This window comes from Aphelocoma coerulescens, chromosome 3, assembly GCF_041296385.1.
Source record: "Aphelocoma coerulescens isolate FSJ_1873_10779 chromosome 3, UR_Acoe_1.0, whole genome shotgun sequence".
Lineage (NCBI taxonomy): Eukaryota > Metazoa > Chordata > Aves > Passeriformes > Corvidae > Aphelocoma > Aphelocoma coerulescens.
The window spans coordinates 75,608,323-75,630,770 of record NC_091016.1 but is presented as its reverse complement, the minus strand read 5'-3'; the positions used below and the strand labels follow the sequence as shown (position 1 = coordinate 75,630,770).

General features: G+C 39.4%; 1 protein-coding gene across 4 annotated transcripts in view; it reads right to left on the bottom strand.

Moving 5' to 3' along the window:
• Positions 1–4,124: 4,124 nt before the first annotated feature.
• Positions 4,125–22,448, bottom strand: part of ROS1 (ROS proto-oncogene 1, receptor tyrosine kinase) — a 72,608-nt gene continuing 54,284 nt past the window's right edge. For all 4 annotated transcript variants that reach the window (XM_069010920.1, XM_069010921.1, XM_069010922.1 and 1 more), the window contains 4 exons: positions 22,100–22,303; positions 20,828–20,962; positions 15,581–15,744; positions 4,125–5,491 (listed from right to left, as the gene is read on the bottom strand). In XM_069010920.1, coding sequence (XP_068867021.1) covers positions 5,346–5,491; positions 15,581–15,744; positions 20,828–20,962; positions 22,100–22,303 — 649 coding nt within the window. In that variant the 3' untranslated portion in view covers positions 4,125–5,345. The remainder of the gene's footprint in view (positions 5,492–15,580; positions 15,745–20,827; positions 20,963–22,099; positions 22,304–22,448) is intronic.

Sequence of the window (22,448 nt, the reverse complement as noted above, 5' to 3'; positions counted from 1 at the left end):
GATTGTATTTTACGGGACATTTCTTCTCAAAAAGGGCTGTCAAGCATTGGAACAGGCTGCCCAGGGAAATGGTGGTGTCACCATCCCAGGAGGTATTTAAAGGACATGTAGATGTGGTGCTTAGGGACATGGTTTAGTGGTGCACTTGGCAGTGCTGGGTTGATGGTTGAACTCAATGATCTTAGAAGTCTTTTCCAACCTAAATGATTCTATTCTATTCCAGAAAGAAACTCCAGCTATGTCAACAGAATTGCAAAAGAAATTATAATCCAAACAGGGAGTGGTTATTTTACAGCTCTGTTTTCACAGCAAAAGATAGAAGACAGCGATGAACATCTTCCAAACGGAAGATGTCACACAAAAAAGTTAATGCATTATATAAAAGGTTATTTATACAGCAGTATCAGTTATGTCAGTGGAAATAATCACAATATTTTGGCATCTTCACTTGGCTTTGATGCCTTGAGTTTCTGGCTATTTTTTAGAGTGAAAACATAGTATCAGTTAGATTTGCTAAGTGTCATTAAAAATAGAGCCATAATTGTTTGAAAAATCCAGCTGGTATGCAAGCTTCTGCAACTCACTCCAGAGGGTGTAACAAAAAATTTCAAGAATGAATTAAAAGAAACAAAAGTGAGTTAGAATTTTTTAGTCACTAACAGACCGGCCAGGGCTATTTTACAGACATTCTTTTCTGTAACATCCTTTTTCAGGTCTGTTATTAATATCGGCTTGGTGTAGAAAGAGGTACATTTGAATCTAGAACAAAGCTTCCCTTCACAGTTACTATTAAAATGCATAGTCCTAAACCCAGATTACAGAGGATCAATTTCACCTGATTATGCTCAGTAAAGTGACACCTGAGGACTCAAACCATCACAGACAGCATGCCACAGATGTCAAAAAAAATTTTTAAAAGAGAAAATAACCTGGAGACATTAGTCAATTCAAATAGATGCTAAAAGTTTCTCTGCTGAAAACCATCATGGAAGGCAAGGATGCAGTGACTCTGCCATGATGATCTTTGTGCCCTTCTGTACAAGCAGTGAGAGAAGCAAATTTTGAGGGATGTTGTGATCTAGAGGGTGTTAGTAGTCTCTGTTATCTAGGGTACCAGGAAAGCTGAGGAACAACAACTTTAGTCTCAGTGCTGGACCCCAGCTTAAGGTTCTCAGATAAATTAGGCTGAGGTGAACTTAGTTTTTGTTTTTCTTGTCCTCACCACTTCCTAGTTTCTGCAGGTAACAAAGACTAACAGAAAAAAACTTGAGTTAGTGTAGCTGTACAACCTTTTGCCTTTCTGGTGGTCATTTTTAAGTCTCTCAAATCTTGTGATGCTGCCATTGAATGACTGACAGTAAAGTCTCCCAGACCTGAATGTTAAATATAAAAAAGACAAAGAAATCATCTTGACACCCCAAGTTTTTCTGTCCAACCTGATAAAACCAAAGACGTCGTTTGCCTTTCATATCTTGACAAATCATCCTTCCAAGATGTATAAATTTTCCCTTCAAGGCTCCTGACAGCCACATTCCCATAGCTTATGTCAAACTCCTGGGCACTTCCTGGGCACATGGGGATCAGAGAGTGATCTTGCTAGAGCCTGGCATATCTCTCAGCAGCATCTACATTCACATTTCCATTACTTTATCTTTGATCTAGTAAGAACTCAATATTCTTGTCATAAAACATTGGTTGTACTTTCATAGTATCCTGATCATGGTCCCAAATAGAAAGCATGAGGTACATAGATTTTGGATAGATCTGGTCATCAGTATGTGCCAGCTCAAAAGCCCTTGAAAGCAACCTTGAAAAACAGAAATGCGCTGATGGCTGGGTGCTACCACCTGCTGTAGACCTGAAGATGGAAGACTTAGAATTGATGCCACTGAGAATGCTGCTTTAGTTAACCAGTAACATCTGCCCTGGCCCTTCATATTTACAAAATAATTTACAAATATTAATTAATCGCCACAGCATTTGGTTGGATTGTAGTAAATACTAATCATAGGTAGAAGTAGAACATTTGTCATCCATTCGTATGAATGTCAAGTCTGCAGTTGAAGGACTAGAGAAACCAGCTACAGACACACAATATATCCATGTCTATCCAAGCACAGCTCAGAGTTCAGCCATGGCCATTTGAGAGACCAGCACTCATGGGTTGTGTGTGTGGCATCATGTGTGCAGCGTGTTCACCAGTGCTGCTCAGTGTCTGTGCTGGCAGCGAGGAACGAGGAAGAGCCTGAGACAGGAACTGGCTGTGGCCCAGAGACTCACCTGGGGCATCCCCTGATCAGCGCCTGGGGCACACCTCTCCTCTTCCCCAGCAGATTAGACACTGTACTGGGTTGGAGTGTATTTTCTTCATAGCAGCTTGTCTTGTGTTGTATTTTAGATTTGCAACCAAAACAGTACTGATAACACAGTAATATTTTAGTTATTGCTGAAAAGTGCCTGCACAGAATCAAAGCCACCTCTGCTTCTAACTCCGTGCCCCCTCCCCAGTGAATAGACTGAGGGTGCACAAGATATTGGGAGGGGACACAACCAGGCAGATGACTCAAATTAACCAAACAGATATTCCATGCCATGTAATGTCATGCTCAACAATAAAATGGAGAAAAGGAGACTTAAAGAGATTAGCCCTCCTTTTTCAGGAACTGGGTGGGCATAGGTCTACCTGTCTCAGGACAAAATTCAAGCTAAACACTTGGAGACAGTTTTTATACTGCTGTACATCAGCTTAGCTTAACATACCTAACCTGATTTACAGCAGTTGAAAATTGGGTCCACATGCCTTATACTACCCTTATCTCACATACAACCTTTCTGATATGTCAGGATTCTTTTCTCCCCTAAATATCTCTTTCCTTTAAATGACATTAACACCCTTAAATCCATCTATACTTATTTAAAATCTGTAGCCTTGAAAATCAAGACATTTGAACTCAAGGATTTCTTGACTCTTTCCCATGACCTGCAAAAACAGAGGCAAACAGGCCAGGTAGCACCCATTTCCCTGCCCAAGAGAGAATGTGCTTAAGAGGTCTTTCATTCACATCACCTCTTATAGATGTGTCTTCCCTACTGTGTCCAAAAGTAGCATGAAAATTGCCACCAGGCCCTGTCTGCTGGAAAGCAAGAGGTGACCCCCTGATAGTGAATAAGCATTGATGAGAAAAACGTGAATCATCAAGAAGAGTTTGAATGAAGAGAGGAAGCAACACTTCAACAAGGTAGAGATGAGTAGGGCCATGCTCAGAGCTCGTACTGTATCACTGAGCATGACTCAGGTGACTGCAATTACTGGGAAGGTTAGGTATTGTGTCTTCCACTGAATTCAACAAGTTATAGATTAGGATCCTCGAATTTGGATCAGTAAGTTAATTTTTTATCCTGTCCAATACATTTTTCATACTATCAGGAGCAAAAGGCATAGGTCACTGCTCAATATCCTAAGGTTTCATTTCTTGGCAGTGTATTAAACTTGGCACTTTGTTCTCATCATGCTATGATAAATCTTTCATTAAAACTAGGCTCATCTTGCAACATTTACAAAAGGCGAACACAACAAGAATTACCTTCCCTCTTTTCCTTTTGTGCTGCTTTATATATTTGTGACTGTTTCAAGACCTGAAGGGCATTACTCCTGACTGCTCTCTGTCACTGATGCTCATCCTGCCCACTAACCCAGTTTACATATGTTGGTTAGGCTCCCATTATTCTTTTCCAATGCAGACCTACACAAAACTGAATTGACTTGTGATATAACATCACAGGTGCTAGCAAGACCTGGGAAAGGTGTTGTCTTGACAGAATTTTGGGAGGCTTCTCCTGCTAAAGAAAAAGACTCATATGGAGTCCTGTTGCTGTCCAAAACCCTTGTCTGTGGCTTGCTGACTGAGCAAGTTTCTTCGACTTAAATGGTACTATGCACACAGAACACATTCAGGTGTGGTGCCTACAGAACTGGGATCCTCCTGGTTTCTGGCCAGCACATGCCATAGGTTAGCAAACATTACTAATTTTTAAATTACTGAAATGGAAGAAATGGCTGTTCAATCAATCAAGCAGCACTCGAAGAGGAAGGAAACAATACAGTATTTATTTGTTTATCTGTTGCTCACAGTCTGGTAAGCACAGTGAAGTGCTGAAATTGTTTTTATTAGCAAATCTGTCTTTTACACTGATCTGTAGATGAAGAAAAATATAATGATTGAATGGGCTTTTTCAGGGACTTTGAAGAATCCTAATTCAAAATATCTCAATTTCTATTTCATTTCAGTAAAATGTTCAGACTCCAAATTTCTTGTTCATCTGTGTTGAATCTCCATTTAAGAAACTTTTGAAGCTTGACTGCAGTGGAGTTGCTTCTTGTAAATGTATATGTTCTGACATCAGATAGAGCCTTTACTACTCTCCAGTGTGCCTCATTATCAAATATTTGCATAAAATTATAGAATGTATCTAGCTTCCTGAAAGATGTCAGTGAATAACTCTGTATAATTTGCAAACTACTGCTCATGATGAAAGGCTAGAAAAAGCTTATTGCTGTCTTTTAGTCAATAATTATTTGTATAAAATTTTATTATATACTTTGAGTTGATCTCTAAACACACCAAGGAAGAGTACCTCCATTCACCCAGTCTGATAAAAAATAAACGAGGATGATGAACATTCAAAAAGTAAAGGAGAAGAAATGTAAGAAAACAGGACTGTCCAGACTCACAGACCAATTGCTGTGCAACTTAATATGCAAGGTGATTGCAAACATTTGTTTAAATTAAATAGGGAAACAGACCACCCGCAGCAGTGGAGAACCTGGTCACCCTTTTTCAATTGCTTTCTGATTAGGACTCTCGTATTGATGTTGTTTTTTTCAATTTGTAAAACCTTGTTTGTGCACAGTGAAGCTAGACTTCAGCTGTTTGGTTTTATTCATGAACGAGCTGGTCTGTCCTTTGAAGCAGCATACCAGCACTCCCTTTTTAGAAGGGCTGCCTTGTGCCCGAGGCATATGTGATTGCCTAAGTTTAATCAATACCACAGTAAAACCCCTGACTGTCTGATACATGTTTTTTTTACTTTAAACTATCTCCTGTGGTGCACCCAAACCATAACATGTAGAAAATCAAAGGATACGTAGTCGCTGTCTTATCCTGACACACACCATTCAGAACCTCATTGTGTTTTCTGGTAGTTTTATTAAAGAGTTGTTGTTTTTTTTTTTTAAGATACCTCTGTAAGTATGATGATGAGCAGAATATTTTCCTTGGTTTATGTCTTCTTTGAAGAGTTTTTTCTCCTCTTTCACTGTCTTTTTTAAACAGTGGTAACCAGACTTAACTAATTTCGGCAGGATTGATGCATTCTTCATCTTGGTTGCCTTCTTTGACTACTACCAAATAATTTAAGCCCTCTTGATTCCTTGTTTCCATTAGTGTGGCTGAAAGAACACTGTCTGAATCTGCACATGGAATATCATTATCTGCATTAGAAGAAAAAAAAGGAAAAAGGGGAAAAAATTTTAAAAATAAAATAAATTAAAAAAAGAAAATACAACAGCCCAGTAATATACATGTAGTGTTAGAAAGCAAACAAAATCAGACAACTGTTGGAGAAAGTTGGTCTAGTGACCTCGTAAGAATGACTGATGATTCAAATTTATTTTCTGCTATTGTCTGCATGGACCAGAACTTTAAGCAAATAACTTGGGGAAGGTTGCTTATCCGTGTTCATATCTCCAGAGGCAGCAATACAGTCATGAATACATGACTTGCTTCTTTTCCTTGTAAAGAGGCATAAAGCTAAAGTGATTTTACTCTGAACCTTTGCAGTAATCCTGCTAATAATATTGCTAAAGAGTCCTGTAACATTGGCACATTTCTATCTACGAAACCATTATATACTCTCTCTCTAGAGGCCTAGTCTAGACTTCTGTCTCTCTAGTATTCTGTCCTTCTAGAAACTTAAACTTGGCAATTCACTCTGTTTTTCACTTTTTTAAAAACTTCTATTTTTCCCTAATTTGATGCATACATGTATACATAGTTTCTTGAAATATATTGCAGGGGATATATATTTTTAAAAATATAAAAATTGTTAACTAAACATTCAAGTTATAACTGCTGCTATTTTTTGCGTTTGTTTTTGTAATGTATACCTTCTTTTATTACACTCTCTCCTTATTTTACTTCATAACTGAAAAATTAAGCATGTGACAGTCAGGGTTATCTGTTCAAAGGCATCACAAGCACTGTGCCATTCCACCAGGCAACACATAATTTGTTATGTCACTATAATCACACATCTCCCCAAGCTATAAAGCCAGAAATTTATTCCACATGCTAGAGTCCATTAGGAAATTTTATCAGGAAAAGTCTGAAAAAGAATTTTGATTTTAGAAACCTGTTAACAAGATGGGATTTGGGACACAGAGCAAACTGTGGTCACATACCACAGTGACTGACAGCAATGAAAAATCATTTGGTACTCACTTTGTCAGTTCAGGGCTATTATGGTCATATTTAGTAATTCACCTCCAACTAAGCCTTTACCAACCAATTCAGCTCTTCTTTGTAGTTGTTTTTTTGTTTAATTTAATGGCAACCTTCAGGGGCAAGTTGCTTTTGAAAATGCACACAGGCAAATGCTGAGGGGATGTTTGCAGCAAACTCTTAAGAGGGAAACCTTAAAATAAGGACCCAAGTAAAACTGGGTATTTACAGACCAGACATATGCCGGCTGACCTGCCTAAGTATAGAACACTAGAGGAGCATTCAGATTTGTTTCCTGTATAAGTATCTGGAACTGATGAGGTGATGTTTACACAAATGTGAGTATGAGGTCACTGAGATATTTTTACCAGATATATAGATACATTACTAATTCTTTCCCCAACAGGTCTGAAGAACTACAGAACATATAAAATTTTATAATCTTTTTTCAACTTATGCGCCACTGTGTTTCTCATTACAGGAAAAAAAAAGCTAAAAAATCAAACGCGTTGGTTTTACTTTTTGAGCTTATAAGGAGGAATAAGGAGGAAATATTATTTTTGCAGAATATTCTTATCATATCCAGTGATGGAGGAAGAATATAATATTGATGACCTTTCTCCTATGACATGACGTGTGTAAGATACATGGCCACTTTCACAGTGACATTTTTGACTGTAAGTGCTCTTTCCTTCATTGTTGAGTCATCTCTTAGTGCAGTGTTCAGCGCTGATGAACGTTTAGCACCATTCTGCTGTACAAGGCAAAGAAGTGACACAAAAATCTCAAGTTGTATAGTACAATGCTTGACTGTTATGTAAGTCAGCAAAGCAAGCAAATAATTTTTGCTCATTTAGTTGGAGCAGAAGAATGGATGGAAACAGAAAATACTAAAAATGAGCAACTGAAGAGAAAAATTCATGATATGTTGTGAAATTCCCCCAGAAATGTGAGGACTAGAAGCACCACCAGCACCCTGAGAAGCCATAACTCAATTCAGAGAATTATGAATAATCTTTGGAAGGCCCTCCCAAAAAATGTTAAGAAATGAAGGAAGACAGAAACCAGATTGGAGAGGCAGGTCAGTATATTTATGAGATATCATTATTTTCTTTTCAGTTTTAACATCGCTAAAATTAGTTGATTGATGTACAGTCATGCTGGGTTATACGTGAGTAAATGCAGGATAAACCATGTGATGTGATCCCCTCAGATTTCACAAGCAAAGCCGGGCTGAGTCAACAAAACACCTCAAGAGGAGACGGGACGTCCAAGGAACACCTTCATGAAATCTGAAGTCGTGCTGGAGAGTCAACTCTAAAGGCTTAAATTGTGAGGGGTTGTCTACACTGTGAGCTGCTGCATAGTGTAGAGTTACCCACATTTGCTTTAAACAATCTGTCTCAGGGCATGAGGCAGGCTAGCTGTCAGTCCAGAGCTTTGTACACGCCTAGAGGAGTACCCCACTGAGAAGCAGGTTTCCACTGAGCTCTGTGCTGTCCCAGGTAGACTGCTTCCAATAGTTAAAATAGCAAGTTCAAAGCTCAGCATTGTACTTGCACAGACACACGTCTCAGGTCCTAAATTCATGTGGCTTTGACCTTGCTGGACACTTTTCCTAGTAAGAGCTATGCTTAAAGCTTGTGCTTAGGGCTTGTATGTAAAGCACATCTGAGCCAAACCGCAGGTAAATTAATTACACCTCTCCGGGGATAGGCAGAAGTTTACTCTAGAGGGCCCCACAGTAATTGACACAAGAAACAATGATCGCCTGACTCATACTAATGAGGAATAGGGTTTGCTTGCTTAGCCTCCTCTGAGAAGACCAGCCCTGACCTGATAAAATCTGTGCTTCCCCCTTCCCAATCCCAGCATCTCAGTCGGCTGCTTCCTGCCGCAGGGCAGCCACAGTGCCGAGCTGGGCCATGGATCCTGCCTCACGATCACAGAGTGCCTTTCCTTGCCTGCTTCGTAAACTCTGGGGGCTAGCAACATGTTCTGAAGTCCTCCCTGGAAGGGTGCAAATTTTTGTGATGTCTTGATAAGCAGATGAGGGGTTTTTGGCGTTTAAATTCAAGAAGGTGACAACATTTAAGAAGAAAAAGAATGTCAGTAGAAAAGCTGATTGATTGAGACTGAATAAACTGATCTACAGATGCTGATCTTATATTACAGCTATTTCAGGGCCAGATCCTCAGCTAGCATAAATTAATGAAGTTCCATTGAAACCAGTGGGGTGCCACCAATTTACACCAGCTAAGTAGCCAGCCTGAGACGTTACTAATTCTGGGTGACATAATCTCATATGATGCTTAGCACCTTCAGTATGGTAAGGTATTTAGAAGTCCAGCCACATTTGCTTTTTCTCAGTAATACCCTCCTGTTTTTCTCATACGTACTCTGTCCTTTACCACTGCTACACAATGTATGTGGCAGTAAACAAGAGACTGGCTGACTTACGGGCATGGAGGAAAGATATACCCCACAGCAAACACATTTGAGAGAAACACTTGATGACATGTCTTTGCTAAGGGTGAAAAAGGTGGCTACTGAACCTTGACTTTTTTACCTCAGCCACGTTGGTTAGCTCCAGGAGATAGTTCCTGTGTAGAGAGTATTTTCCTGATATCTGATGGCCACCTGGAGCTGGAGGTGCTGTGTTTCTGTTTCTGCAGATAGCCAGTAAGAATATAAATAGAACAAATATATATCCATTTTAAAAGTCCACTCTGTATTATGTATCAGTGGAGATATATCTGTGTTTCCTGCCTAATGAGCCATATGATCTTGCATGGTTTGAGGGTGACTCACGGAGCTTTGCTATTTTGTCAGACACTAAAGGCACTAAAAGTGAGAATTTTGTTCACCCTACATTTCCCCTGCACTAATCTGCCTGAAGCATTGCCTTTCTTTTTATTTTAATATATTTTTCAGAGAACCGTGGACTGAAATCTCTATGTGCAAGAAGCTGTCCTTGTAATTACAGATATAAACTACTTCTTACCTAGTTTATTAAAATTTATAATATAAATGCACCAAAAAAAAAAAAAAATCAACAGTTCCATATTTGCTGTAATGCAGTAAGGCTATGTAAATAGGAAAGCACTCCCTTTCTCCAGGTTACAAAACAGGATTAATTTTACCGAGTTTTAACCACCCAGGTCTTACATGTCCAATTTAAGCTCCTTGCCTAGGCTGTCTTTACAGTCAACAGAGAAAGGAGGAATGAATAGCTTTGTGGAGATGCTTAATTTGCATCCTTGCCTTTACACATTAACATCCCCTGAATACGCCTACAAGTCTCTGGTGACTGTCAAACAGCCTAGACACCCAGTGTAAATGCAGTTTTTATGTTTTAGTTGCCTATATCTGTCCACATCTGTCTACACAAATGTCAGCTCTTACAGTCTTATACCATCTGATTTTTTCCCTCAGTCCACAGCAAAATGTTGGCATGACTTCACTTGCAGCACCTTACGGCTCATGTGCACTCTCTGGAATCAAACACCATTCGTCTGGAGTACAAATAAGAAATTGCTACACCACCAACTTCCCCTTTGCTTGCAGTGTTGTAACCACTCACTCTTTTTTGGAAGAAGCCTTTCCTCTGACCTCTGCTGGCTTTGGGTCAGCCACTCACTAAGCTAAGTGGGGAAGGGGATTACTGAATTTCAGAAAAATACAAAGGAGACTAGATACAATGTTCTAAAAATGTCTCTTATCAACACATCTTCTTTAGAGAAGCTTCCGTTTGTCTAAGTGATTACTTTACGTTCAGAGAGGTGTGTGGAATAGTTTTTAAAAGGCAGTTGGGTTTAGGAAAATAAACTGATGACTCTTACATGGGGAATAGAAAACAGGTGCTCAGCCAGTAGAGAGTGCAAACATATAATTAATGATGAAGTGGCCGATTCTAGCTTTTAATATCAAGTCCTGTCTGTGCAAAATTTTGCACAAAGATTTTTAAAAAATACAAGTGACAGTTTTAGCAAGTACGTGAACTGCTAAGAAAATAAATACACTGGCTTTGGAAAGAAAAATGAAAAAAAGAAATATTACAAAATTCTAACTCTTGTATCTTCCCACATTTTTCAAGCAGTATCTCCAGTTTAGGGATTTAAAAATCATAGTTTTTAGACCAAATGTGTTTCCTTTCAGTCTTTAGTCTTTTATCCTGGATTTTCTCCAACTGCCTGGCATCTCCTCTTGCCAGAGGAGCCTCTTTTTCTGAGCAATTAGAGTTCTTTTTCCATATGGGTCCAAAAGGCATTGTGAGGAACAGCCTTGATAAGAATAGTACTTCTGGGTCATAAAGGCAAGAAGTTGCTCCAGCTGCTTAATGCCCAGTTGTCTGATGTCAGGAAAGGCGTTTGCCAAATCAAACAGGTGTTTCCATCTGCAAAGGGGCACTCATGGGACCTGAAAAGCTATAGTGCTGTCTTATATGTGCAAATGTAAAAACCGATGTCTGAAAATAGATGGTCCAGTTATTTTTACAGCAATGCAGGGACGTCCTTCTAGCATGCTGCACTTCTTGGATCAGAGGGAAGAACAGACTACCTTTCAGCAATTAATGAGAACCCCAGTGACAGGGCCTGTGCTCAGTAAATTTCCATTGAATTCAAAACCCACTGGTGTCTCAGTCCTCCAGCTGGGTAGTGCTGCCCTCACTCAAATAAATATTGTTACTGCTACTTTAAGCCCACAAACAATGTCTTGGGAAAGCCTGTAAGACCAAGAAGGAAAAACACTAAACTGGTAGACCCTAGTCCTGAGTTTGCTTCCCTCCCTTCCAATGCAGCAGTGCCAGGAGGTGCTGGTATTGCTCAGGCGTGTTTATTGACACTTGATGCCTGCTTTAGAAGGGTAACTCTTGCAATAACACAGCATGTGCCCCTTTTGCCATCCCCATGCTACCCTGTTAGCATGCTGTCCCCTAACAGACTGTCTGTATTGGTTTACCCACACTTGCCATCTCTGTGTCATACTGCACTGGCATTAAGATTATTGAGAAAATCTAACGTTTTTCAGCTCTCCCACCTATGAAAGTCACCAACAGCATGTATGGACCTGCAAAAAGTGTGGCTAGCCATAGGTAGGTAAGACTTAACAGAGTTTGGAAGATGTATGATTCCCTGAAAGGCTAAGTATCTTAGTTATTTTGAGGCATGTCATTTCGCTTTGTTTGACATTTGTCTCTTTCTTTTGGAACTAGGTCACCTGGTGAGAGCAAGAATTTCTTGGCAGGAGGCTCATGACTGGAGTTTCATTACACACAAAGGCCAATGACCGTGTAGCATTTTTGGAAAATGTTGTCCAGGACAATCCATCATGGAACAGTCTTTTGGATTATTTGTTTTGGCTGCCATCTTTCTACTACTACTACTACTACGAACACAAGAAATACTTAGTCTCAGCTAGAAATGAATACACATTTTAAAAATCACTAACTTATTATACAATGTGTTACAAATTACAGACTGAGACATATTCCATGCCCCAAACTGTTTTCGACAGGGTCATAGTGGAGCACATATTTTAGTCTGGAAACACAACTAGAACCTGAATGGCCTTTTCTTGCTTAAATCAATCTCACTTCTGGAGCCCACGTTTCACTGAATTCCACTGCATGAGAATTACATGGCAGGCAGAAAAATTGTCAAATTAATTCAAGGCTGGAGAGCTACAGAAACCTGACATGCATGTGTCCCTGATCAGATAATCCGGCAACATTAAGACATCATGAGGACTCTAGGCCTTCAGTCAAATATACAGCATAACATTTTAATGGGCTTTTTAAGGCTGTGCTTGGGGAAAGAGGGAGATAACCTACAGGTGAGCTATAAACATACAGGAAAATAAGTATGTGCATTAAAGAGACATGTAAAGAGCTAATAAAGTGTTTAGTCTTTTAAATACATTTAAATGGGAGGATGAAATGTAGAGGAATAAAATTCAAGCTACCCTGTTTCCCAATGGGTATCTCCTATATGAGAATCATTAAATGAACCTGGGGAGAAGTTAAGGATTTTGAGAATTGAAGCATGAAAACATTGAATGGAAACATGAAAATAGTTGCTTTGTCTTCTCCTCCCAGTGCAGATCCAGCAATGGGTCTGTGGCAACACCAGCTGGGCAGAACCTATGGAAAGGGAAGAATGGGGGAAAGCCAGAAGAGGGAACATGGCAGCTGGTGGGGAAGGGTACAAGGCTCAGGAGGAGAGTGTGCCAAGCAGAAGCTCTGAGGGCCAAAGCTGTGCCTACACTGAATTGCCCTGCTTACCACAGTAGGCCAGATTTTACCAATTAAGTTATTATAAACAGGTTTAATGGAGTCTGATTTTAAAAGTGACTGCCATCAACACATTCTCTGACTAAAATGTACATTATAGAGTACTGCTATTTTTAAGACTACCCTTAAAGTCCATTATACTACCACATTTTCTGCAGTAAATGGATTTTTTTCAAATTTTTATCCTTCAAACTGCCACTTTTCATGGAAGCTTCAATCCATGTTTTCCTTTTCAACTTGGTAATTTCCAAGAAAGCAACTTTTGTTCCTGGCAAACAAACAAAACAATGGCTTTTTCTCTGTGACCTCTGCTGTGTGGCAGAACCTGAAATTTTGGCAAAATTTTGATTCTTACATTAAGAATATATATTTATCATCCCAGTGAAAGCAAATATTTGCTTAGATTGAGCAAGTTAGCAGCTGAAGAAAGACCAGGCTTATCTGACACATACTAAGCAGACACTTGCACTGAAACGAAAATTCTTTCATGTTACATCAGTGCCAGGCCTGCTCCACCACAAACACAGTAACCTGTATTACAGCCTCTTTTCCCAACTCCAAGCAGCGGAAGGGCAAACTTCTCTAGAAATTTCAGCCCTGACAAAGATTTGACAGATATTGATGTATTGGCTTCTTAACTCCATTAGTTTTCATGTCTCTGTTGCCTCTGGAGTTAGGGACACAAAGAAAAGATTTCTAAGCTAGGAAACCAAACTAGCTCAGGAGTAGGTGCAAGCAGCTGAATCAGTAGAGCCCTGTGTCAAGTGGATGTTGTGTTCCTGTAGTCAACTGAAAATTAAACATCTAGTCTGAGATCCTATAGCTGAGATGTTGTATTTTGGACACTACCCTGAGTAACATGTTTGGGGGGCACCCTGCTTGAGCAGGGATGTTGGACTGGGTGACTTGCAGTGGCCCCTTCCAATCTCACCCACCCTGTGATTCTATGTGAACCAAATTAAATATGGAAAGCCACCTAGATGCCAGCCATCATCAGTGAAGAGTAAAGCAAGAGGTGACTCCTTTCCTGCTATGAAACATGCCTAAAAACCAGGACTTGTCACTTTCTGGAGGTGTCTGTTTCTGCTTCTGACTACAGAGCTACCCAGAAAAATATCCTAGATGAGAGTCCTAGCTTGTAGACAGCTGCATGTAGGTGAGACAAAGTCCATCCAAAATGTAAGGCCTATTAGCTTGGGCATAGTGCCTAATTAATTGGCTGTACTCCTTTCCTGAGCCAATGCCAGGCTTACATTTGTGCCAGACTAAGTATCTCTTTCCTGAATGTCATTATTGAGAGCTAAAATACACTTAAAGAAACTAAGGAATTACACTGTATGCAAATAGCTTTTCATTATAGCATAAGGGTGAAAAGTCAGCTGTTAAGAAAGCATGAAATTAAGATTATCAATGCAGGTCCCATCATGTCTTTATAAAGTTTTAATCTTATAATGACATGTAAACATGTAATGAACAGACTGGATTTGACATAAAGAAATAAACTGACATTTGTAAAGCTTCACAATGAATAAAGGTTTGCAAAATATCAAATAGACTACTATCAAGTGACCACTGGACAATGCCAGTGAATTGAATATAGGTAGTATCCTGAAGAAAAATGTCTATGTAGTGGCAATTGAGTACTGTGTCATTCCTGGAATGGATTAGGAAGTTTTTAGGAAAACATGAAGTACTGAAGTATCAAAACTGTTTATGAATCAGGGTGAGTTCCTAGTTCACCAACAATTTTTGAAGGCAAAAAAAAAAAACCCCACAAAAAATCGCCACCAAAACTAAGCCTTTAGATATTTTAGAAACAGTCAGGTTTGGTTTTTCTAGAATGGAAAGTAGTTCTCTTACCATTCAATATTTTTCGTTATGAAACCATAGCATGCAAACAGATTAAATGAAAAAATAAAACTGTGAAAAAAAAGTTAAATATTTCAACTGATAAAATCTTTCTTTTTGTAGAATTCAGATCACATTGTGTACTAATATTGTTCACTTTTTCTCAATATTTAGTTAGTCAGGAATTACTGCAGGATGTGAATAGATTGCTGTTCTGGCTCAGTCAGGATGTTCATTTCCATATTTAGATGATTTACACCACAGTTTCACAGATGACTTCAAATCTAGTATTACCTTTTTTAAATTCCTGTCTTCACAACTTTAATAATGTCAACTGAGCTTTGTTGTGTCCCATATCTTATGTCTTCCCTAATATCACTTAGTTTATTCATTCACAGTGCGCAGAGCATAAGCAAGACCTGAATCTATCAGGGTTTGGGCTCGGATAAAGGCTACCTTAGTAGGGTGCCTAAATTATGCCTCACTTTCAGGTGTCAGTGCTGAATCAGTACTCCTATAAGAAGTGCCCAATGGCCATGTTTAGCTCATGGAGAGGGCGTAGATGTCTTTGAAATTGGAACAGATTTCCACATTGGAAGCCTTCTAAGGCGCTCCTGGCTCTGCAAGGAATTTGGGCATCTATTTTAGCGCAGGGGTTGTGAAGTACCAAGAGTTTAGAGGCAAGTTGGATGTCTCTGAGAGTCAGGCTTAATTACAACCTCATTAGGGCCTTTTTGCTTGGTAATCTTACACATCCTTTATCTAATGCATTGTACCTAGCAGACACATAACAAATGTTTACAAGTTCAGTACAACAGAGGTAAATCTTTGCTGTTTCCATTTAGCAGCCAGAGAATGTGAGGCAGTGACAAATGCAATGAAAAGCACTTTGCTTACAGGGAAGAGGCCACAAAAATAGCAGGTGCTGGCCCAGACTCACCTTCAAAAGCTTCATTGATGATTCCAGTTGATGCCTCTTTGTCTTCAAGGCAGTGGATAAAGGACAGTGGAGAGTGTCTTATCTCTTGCAGTTTGTCATGAATACAAGAGAAAGTAGGTCTGTTGTGAGGTTCTTGGGACCAGCATCTAGTCATTAAATCACACCTGGAAAAAAAGATTAAATGCAAACAGTAATGATAATAGAATAATTCATCTCAAGACTTACCAATAAACATCTGAGAAGCAAGTTTGGCCTGAAAACTTTCTATGTGGTACAAAGATTATCACCAGCTGCTGAGGGAAGGAAAAACAAATTGAAGATCAAATTAAAGTCAGGAAAAATCACTGTGAAACATTTTAATTTTTCAAAGATGGATATTTTTGAGATTGGGAGCAGATAGAACACTGAAAAAAAAAAAGACATATTTGCCATTAGCATCCGTTCTCAGTGAAGAAGTCAGGAATACTTTCTAAGAAAGCAGACAAGAAGGAAATTCTCTCACAGAAAAAAAAAATTTAAAAAAGGAAGTGTAAAACCAGAAATGAACCTGAAGTTCTCAACTTATTTAAACCTCCTTCAACTCAAGCTACCTCAAATTTAGGGGAAGTTCAAGGCAAAACATCCAGCACAGGGAGGGTTAATTTAGACTTCTACCTCCAGACCAAAACAAATAGGAAAAGTTTTCCCATCAAAGGCAAAAATGGTATGAATTTCCTCTGGGTGCAGGGATTCCAGCCCACCCTGTACAGCACTATCGCTACCATTTAGTGGAAAACTTCACCTCCTGTTTGTCTAAATGATAGGGTTGGTTTTTATTCCTTGCTCAAGGTGAGTTTATGCTACACAAAACCAAATCCTACAAAAGCCAGGGGGAGACAGCTTGAAAACCAAAACACAGCCAACACCTGGACATGCTAAGTGTTTGGGAGTGGAAAGAGGTCTTAGAGTCTCAAAACCAGAGAGCAGCCAGTGAAAGGCTGGTTCAGAAAGCTGCATCTGGAATGTGGAGCATTTACCTCTAAGCCTTAAGTTCAAACCCTCCCCTGACAAACATCTTCCCAGACCTGCTGCTATGCAATACCAGGCATTAATCTGTTATGGAAAATGAATTGGCTTGCTCAGATCCTTGCTTATCCATCCTAACAAGATGACTGCTCTCCTTCACCACAACTGGGCATCTTAATTTTACAATCTTGATTTTACAATTATATTTTTCTTTAAAATATTAGTCGTGTGAGAATGTGAGTAGAAAAGTCATTTCAAAACCACTTTTCATCAACCTGTATTCTTGTGGTTTTCAAGTTGAATAGAGTAATTTTATTTTCAGAAAGATTCCATGAAATTTTGAAAATCCATTTTAAGAATTTAAGGAATGGTAGTGGCTTCTTAACACTCTGGATCACTTCATGTGCTTACTTTCAGCTGTACTGGTTACTGATGACATTGGAAATACAGAAGGAAAAGAACTGAATAGGACTCAAGGTTAAATAATTGGTTTTCCTTCTGCTGCCAGCAAAGTGTCTGTCATGCTGAATTCCAGCCTTGGATGCTGGAAGTCAAACAATCTGCTTTCTGGTCATGCTTGCTGGTAGGATATCCAGGCAAAAAACATGAGTTCAGGGTGCTGTACTTCATCAGGCTTGCACTTGGGCTCTCATGAGCAGAGCTTTGTGGAAAAAACAGCCAGTCACAGAGGAAGAAAAAACAGGAAATGATACATAAGTCACAGACTCATAGAATGTTTTGGGTTGGAAGGGACCTTCAAGGATCATCTAGTCCAGCCCACCAGCCATGCACAGGGACATCTTCCACTACATCAGGTTGCTCAAAGCCCCACCCAACCTGGTCTTGAACAGTTCCAGGAATGGGGTATCCACAGCTTCTCTGGGCAATCTTTTGCAGTGTTTCACCACCCTTATTGTAAAAGAATTCTTTCTTATAAACAATCTAAATTTACCCTCTTTTCATTTATGAAACAAGAACATCGCGAGTGCGGATTATGAATATTTTTGTTTTGTTTCCTATGACCAATCTCTTTCTAAATAACTATGTTTTTTTATTGGACAATCTGCTTTATACAGCCATTCAGTTTTGCTTTCGCGTAAGGAGATTTCTGCCAAAACTGTAATTCAGTACTGTAATTTTGTCATTTTAATTATAGTCCATATTTTTATTGCCTAAATCAAGTTACTTGGTGATTGGCTTAAAATATCAGTACTGGTATTTTTCACTAAGTATTTAATTCAGATAGGCTTTAGGTTTCTAATGATAAAAACTTTCATGCTCTCTCAGAATACATCTGCAAATTACATGTACAGCTATTTGCAGTATGACATTTAGCTTTTGGGGCATTCTGTGACATCCGCAGTTTTAAGTCATAAGGCACAAACTTTCACTAGCTCAGAAATGCATGAGTATGAGACCAGTCAAGAGGGTGAAAGCCAGCTTAACATGCCAAAATACATCTAAGTGACAGATTGAGCATATTCCTGTGGTTTTGGGGAGCCAAACATGGGCTAGCAAATAGTGCATCACTTCAGCATGAGAAAGAGACCCAGAGGATTCCCCTACTTCATGGGGAAAGCCTTTCAGGAAAGAAATGAAAAATGACAATTCCAAATACATCATCAGCTAAAGGTTTAAGAACTAACATTTACCCTAGATGTACACCTACACACCTACACTTCACACCTGAGTTTTTTCTGAGGGCAATAACCATATGTCCAACAAAGCTGCTTATGTGGGACTAGTTAGAATTTGAGAGCCTGGAAAAGCGAAAAACTAATATTCAGTATCTGATATTGGAGGCAGAAAGTGAACATTCCTGAAATGCACTGTAGTGCACAGAAGCTACAGGCATTACCAATTTTTTCTCACATGAAAAGGAATATACAACTGATGTGTGATTTTCTTAGAAAAGGAGAAAATATATCATGATGAAGAGCCCCTGATTTCATCTGATACATTCTATGCAAGGCCTTCTTCTCTCTCACTCTCTTAATCCCTCCAGGGTATCACTCCCAGAAACAAACAGCAAAAAAGCTTTTAGTTACCGAACTAAAATTTCTTCATCAAAGTCTGTTGCATAAGTTTGCATAGGACTGAGCATTTGATGAAACTGCAACTTCAAGTCAGCAAATGTCCTGGTCCTTGTACAAATTCTCTAGACTGTAATCTGTGGCCTTTGAGGATCTATATTAAATTAGCTCAGTTCAGTCCAAACCTTGGCATTCTCTTGTGTGCAAGCCTCATACCCAGGTGGCTGTGCCAGATGTGGATTTCTGACTGCAAATATAGTTCCATTCATGGATCTAATTCATGTTTCAATAAATGAGTCTCATTTATACATACCCAAGCCCCTTCTTCAATTCATTACCAAGCTTTACTGAGCCACAGTTCTCTGTGGAAAAGTAGATGATTAGTCCCTGGAGTAACAACTTGTGGAGGCAAGGGGAAGAATTTCTCCCCCTGCAAAAAAAAAAAAAACAACCCAACAAACCCACCAAACTAAACAAACAATCCCACTTCTTTCGTGCTTTTACACCCCAAGGTTTCTGTGCCAGCCCTACTTGCACTTGCAGTGTAAGCCTACCACAGATTCCTAAACACTTCTCAGCTGAAGTACTTTGGCCTTTGAACTCTCTTCCTATCAGTGATGGTTTGTTTTGTCAAATGACAATGAGCAAGCCAAAGTGCAGAGGAGACAATTACTGACTGCTGATGTCCTGATGCAGGTTCAAAACCACAAGGAGGGAAGCAGGAATGTCAAGAATCCCAGCATGCCATTAATGACCTAGCAAAGCAGCAAAAAGCTGTTTATGCTACTGACAGAAGCTGCATGCAGGTGCTGAGTGTTCACCAAATGAGATAAAAGATGGTACAAGAGTCTAAGCTCTTCAGCTCTTTAGCTGTCAAAAACTACTCTCAGGCACCGATCCTACAAGTTACAACAGGAAGACCAGTATTTAAGCCCTATCTGCTATGCTAAATTCAAAATCTGGGACCTTAAAATTATTTCAAGAGAAGTTTTCTTGATTTTTCTGAAGATCTGATCAGTTGTTTTAAGGCAATTTATGAGCCTTTGCTTAAGTTTGAAATTCAGAGTAGTACATGGATATAGCTGTCTCCAGTGCTTTTTTGTTCACAGGACAGCTGTCAGAAATTTTTTGAGGAAACTTTTCTCAGCAGAAAATATTGAAATTAAAATCTCTTTGGGCTTTCATTAGTTCTGTGACTTCGAGTTCTCCCTCTGTTATTAAATCAAAATTCTAATCTCTTCAGTTCTTCAGTTCCTTCAAGTGCTAAGCCTTGGTTTGAGGGGGTTTTGTGTTTCCTATTGCTAATATGGTATTTCAGCTATATCTACATAATGATAAATAATCACCTTCTCTTAAACTCCGAGCATGGTAATTGGTGTAAGATCTATCACAGAGATATTAGCTTGCCAAACACAGAATTATTCTCAAGCCTTTCCTCAGCCCTGGGAGTCAGAATTGTTCACTTTTAGTAGCCTCTCCCTCTATTTGCAGCTGTCATGTGCACTGCTGTGACTGCTTATGCAGAGTGGGGGATAAAGAAATTGAGACATGAAATTAGACAATACTGAGTGATTGTTAAGCTCGTGTTCTGGTTCCTCCTTTATACACCTCTGGTCAGTATGGGTTTGATCCACTTGATGTATTTATTTTATTGTGCTAATTGCAAGAATTTTGCAATTAAGCCTGAGTTTTGTGCTCAAGACACAAACAGGAATTGAAGGATTTGCTTATCCAGTCCAGCTGAAGGCTAACCAGAAGTGCAGACTTCCCTTTTCCTGCACTGCTTCAGCTTTTCTTATTGGCTTTTTGGAGTTCTCTCTACAAAGGGCAGAGTTTATTTTCCACATAGGTTCTAATATTAGCCTTATTCCTGCAGCTACCATTGAGAAAGAGAGTTTTATCCACAATTGCAGATACATGGTGTGCAGACTGGTAAAATCTTTCTCAGAGCCATCTTAACTTCTAACCAATACCTTCAGGTACTCTCAGCCTGTTGTCACAGGACTACCAGATCCATGCCTTAAATTCTTATTCATAAGCTGGACTACTGGATGAATTAGTAGCAGGTTGGCCAGTTTTATTGGAAACAAAAGTGGAGGATGTTGGGGTCTGCATGGGCATGATTAACCTTCAAAATGATGACAAACTAGCAAAAAGCCTCTTGCTTCTTATAGATATTATCAACAACATTTAAACAAAACTAACTTACAGGTCATCAGGACAATTGTTTGGAGATTCCAGCCTTCCCCCTGATCGTACATGGTGTACAACTTCCGTATTGGAGAAACCTGGATATGGCTGTTGACCCAAAGTTAATGTTTCCCACACTAGTACTCCAAAAGCCCTAAGAAACACCATGAAAAAAAGAGAAAAATTAATAACCATAGTTATACAACCATAATGAAATCTCCCTATTAACAGTTAGATCATGCCTAACCAAAGAGTAAGACTCAGAAAAATTAGGAGTAAGAAGACTTAATTCAGTTTTGTCCCTAAGCCAGCCTCTGGAATAGCTAAAATAAATAATAGTGTGTAGAACTGAGACACTTTCCCAGACTCACTGAGATGCAGATCAGAAGGCACTGAGTGTCCACATCTTCTCTGGGCAACACTCCAGCTGAGCATGTCCTCATATAAACAAGTGTTTAGAAATCTCTAGAGGTGTGGTTTAAAATGGAGAGAGACAAGTTCTGAGCACCACTTGTGGAGCAATCAGCACCTCATTTGGTTTGGCACAGAGTACTAAACTACTTTCTTAGATAAGTGCAAGAGTAGCAGTCAAATAGATGACTGCAGGCGCTGGGGACTTGGAAGAGACCTGTGGGCTAAGTACCTGTGGCCACTAAAATCTAAACTTGTGTGAATATCCACGGATATTCATGGATCTGGTTTAGTCTGGGGATTTTTTTTCTATGTCGCCTGACTGGGTCTCTGCTTCTTCACCATAAACTCAAAGCCACTCAAATACACTTTTAGTAAACCTCCACAGCAAAGTCCTGTGACCTTCCCCTGACGATGCTGAAAAGTCTGGTCTTCGAAGTAAAGTCTCTAGAAGAGGGTGAAACTGTAAGGGCAAAGTATTTGGCTGTAGGAAGGAAATGTCAATAAGCCTAATGGAAAGCAAAATGGAACAGCATGCAGGCAGTCAATTCACTGCCCAATTAAGCAAAAATCACATTGTGTGCCTGGTATAATTGTAAAATTGTTTGAGTGACACTACTTCCTTCCCTCCAGAATCCAAAGCTAGAGCTCAAAGCATAAAGAAATATATCCATGAAATATACTTTGTGGTATAAATAATTTGTGGTAATAAAATTTCTCATTAGATCCTTAAAATTTCACTTAGGAGGAAATCTGCTCAAGCCTAAAAATTATTAGAGATGACAATATACAACCCTGTAATTCCTCCTATAAACCAATATTTTCTTGCTGTGGGATTTAGTATGGTTATCTCCACAGCTGTGTGGCTGCTATAACTCACCAGACATCAGAGTGACTTGTAAAGACACCATCAATAAGGCTTTCAGGAGCCATCCATCTGACAGGGAGTAGACCCTCTCCTCTTTTCCTGTAATAATCATTTTTGTAGACATCTCTGGCAAGTCCAAAATCACCGATCTTTACTATCCGTGATGAGCTCTCATACTCCTTCCCAGACACAAGGCAGTTGCGAGCAGCCAAGTCCCTGATTTGTAAGGCAGAGAAAAGAGGATGGGTTACCATTGCAGAGTAATTCAGGTCTATGTCACCTGGTTCAACACTCTCTTCAGAGCAGTGCCAACCCCAAATTTGGATCAAGTAATTTAGGGTCTTACCCAGTTAGGTTTGGC